Source organism: Octodon degus, unplaced genomic scaffold (assembly GCF_000260255.1).
Source record: "Octodon degus isolate 3935 unplaced genomic scaffold, OctDeg1.0 scaffold00067, whole genome shotgun sequence".
In the NCBI taxonomy this organism is placed as follows: domain Eukaryota; kingdom Metazoa; phylum Chordata; class Mammalia; order Rodentia; family Octodontidae; genus Octodon; species Octodon degus.
In genome coordinates this window covers 11,853,330-11,855,334 of record NW_004524643.1, presented here as the reverse complement: position 1 = coordinate 11,855,334, position 2,005 = coordinate 11,853,330, and the positions used below count along the sequence as shown (strand labels likewise).

Sequence of the window (2,005 nt, the reverse complement as noted above, 5' to 3'; positions counted from 1 at the left end):
AAAGAAAGAAAGAAATCACATACGAACCAGGTGTAGTGGTACACACCTATAATCCCAGCATTGGGATGTTGAGCCAGGAGGATCTCAGTGAGTTCAAGACCAGCTTGGGGGTTAAAAAAAGTGGGCACAAGGCCAGCCTGAACTGCATAGCGAGACCCTGTCTCGAAACAAAAACAAAACAAAAAACCCAAAAAAACACATACATGAAATTTTTTATTTATCTCCTTTGTTGAATACTTTTTCCCAAAGAACAAAGTCATTTACAAAAATGAATTTGTAGGGCCGGGAAGATGACTCAGTAGAATAGGCACTTCCCTGGCAAATGCAAGGGCCTGAGTTCAATCCCCAGTTCCCAGCCGCTTCCCCCCCAAAATTTTGTGTATATACATGTGCAGGGGGAAAAAAACAATGAAAAGTTAGTAGTTTTGAGCTCATGTAAATTTAGTTGAGCCAAAGCTGAGGAGCTTTATAATGTTCTACATTTGCAGCCAAGCACTTGAACTAAGCAACATAAAACACTTGATATTTTTTTATCTGGAAAACCCAAGCCCTTAACAGTCCAATTTTTTTTTTTTTTTTTTTTTTTTTTGTGTGTGTGTGTGGCAGAACTGGGGATTGAACTTGGGCCCTTGCGCTTGCTAGGGAAACGCTTATTCCACTGAGCCATGCCCCCGGCCCTAATAGTCCAATTTTGTTGCCCATACCCTTTTGACTGCTGGTTGAAAACAGTCTCCATCTCCAGAACTTCCATCCATGCGGTTGGGTTCCCCATTTGGTTCATTTTGTGCTTCTCTTAAAACAAAGGGAAAAACTCATGTTAGAAACTCTGAGCAGGCCACACCATCTCCACCTAACTCCACCCGGGGAGTCCAGAGAGTCAGAAGAGCCAGCAATGGCACGGCCACAGGAATACTCAACTGTTTCCTGAGACCTGCTGCCAGGACCATGGCACTGTGATGGTTGAACCTCTTGATGATGGCAGTGTTACTACTCTCCTTGGTGGATTTAGAATTGGAAGTAGAGGGCACAGACGAAATGCCATAGCCCTAGGAAAAAAAAATTTGAGAGATTAAAAATCAAAGTCATGGGGCCAGGGAGATGGCTCAGTAGAGTAAGTGAGGGCCTGAGTTCAATCCCCAGTTCCGCACATCCCCCCAAAAAAAACCAAAGTCAGGCTTTAATTTTCTGTTTTTAGAGATAGCATCTCACTATGTAGCCCAGACTGGCCTCAAACTCAGTGATCCTGCTGTCTCAATCTCCCAAGTATTGGGATTACAGGCATGCACCACCACGCCTGGAAGGACAACTGTTCAAACAAAAGTATTAAAACAATGTAAAAATGCTGTCATGAGTTGCTATACAATTTGGTACATGCAGAATGAAAGGTGGATTGGTGAGATAAGGCTAAACAGGTAAATAAACAATAAACTAAAAATGGTTATGTTGCATGGAGAGGCCCTGGGTACACCCCTTCCCCCAAATAGATAAGAGATCACAAAAGGACTTATGCCACTAATATTTTTTTTTAGCGAAACCAGGGATTGAAGTCAGGTCCTTGTTCTTGCCAGGTAAGTGCTTATTCTACTGAGCCATCTCCCTGACCCCCCCCCTTTTTTTTTTTCTTCCTGGAACTGGGGATTTTTTTTTTGTGGCCAGCTCAGCCCACTCTGGGGGCAGGACTTCCACGGCATGTGGTGCTGGGAATCGAACCGTGGTCCCTGCACTTTGCCTAAGCTTGTCTAAGCAGGTGCTTTAAACTACTGAGCTATGTCTCCAGCCCAAGGTAGGTTTTGTTTTTTTGGTGGAACTGGAGATTGAACTCAAGCCCTTGTGCTTGCCAGGGAAGCACTTATTCCACTGAGCCATCTCCCCGGCCCCTTATGCCATTCATTCTTTTTTTTTTTTTTTTTTTGAACTGGGGATTGAACTCAGGCCCTTGTGCTTGCCATTCAAGCACTTATTCTATGAGCTCATCTCCCCGGCCCCTTATGCCATTCATTCTTTT

The 2,005-nt window shown here is 44.0% G+C and overlaps 1 protein-coding gene across 1 annotated transcript in view; it reads right to left on the bottom strand.

Annotated features, from left to right (window-relative positions):
* Positions 1-2,005, bottom strand: part of Gtf2h1 (general transcription factor IIH subunit 1) — a 44,367-nt gene that overhangs the window by 18,191 nt on the left and 24,171 nt on the right. The window contains exons 8-9 of the mRNA XM_023719334.1: positions 919-1,046; positions 705-792 (exon numbers count right to left, since the gene is read on the bottom strand). Of these exons, the coding sequence (XP_023575102.1) occupies positions 705-792; positions 919-1,046 (216 nt within the window). The remainder of the gene's footprint in view (positions 1-704; positions 793-918; positions 1,047-2,005) is intronic.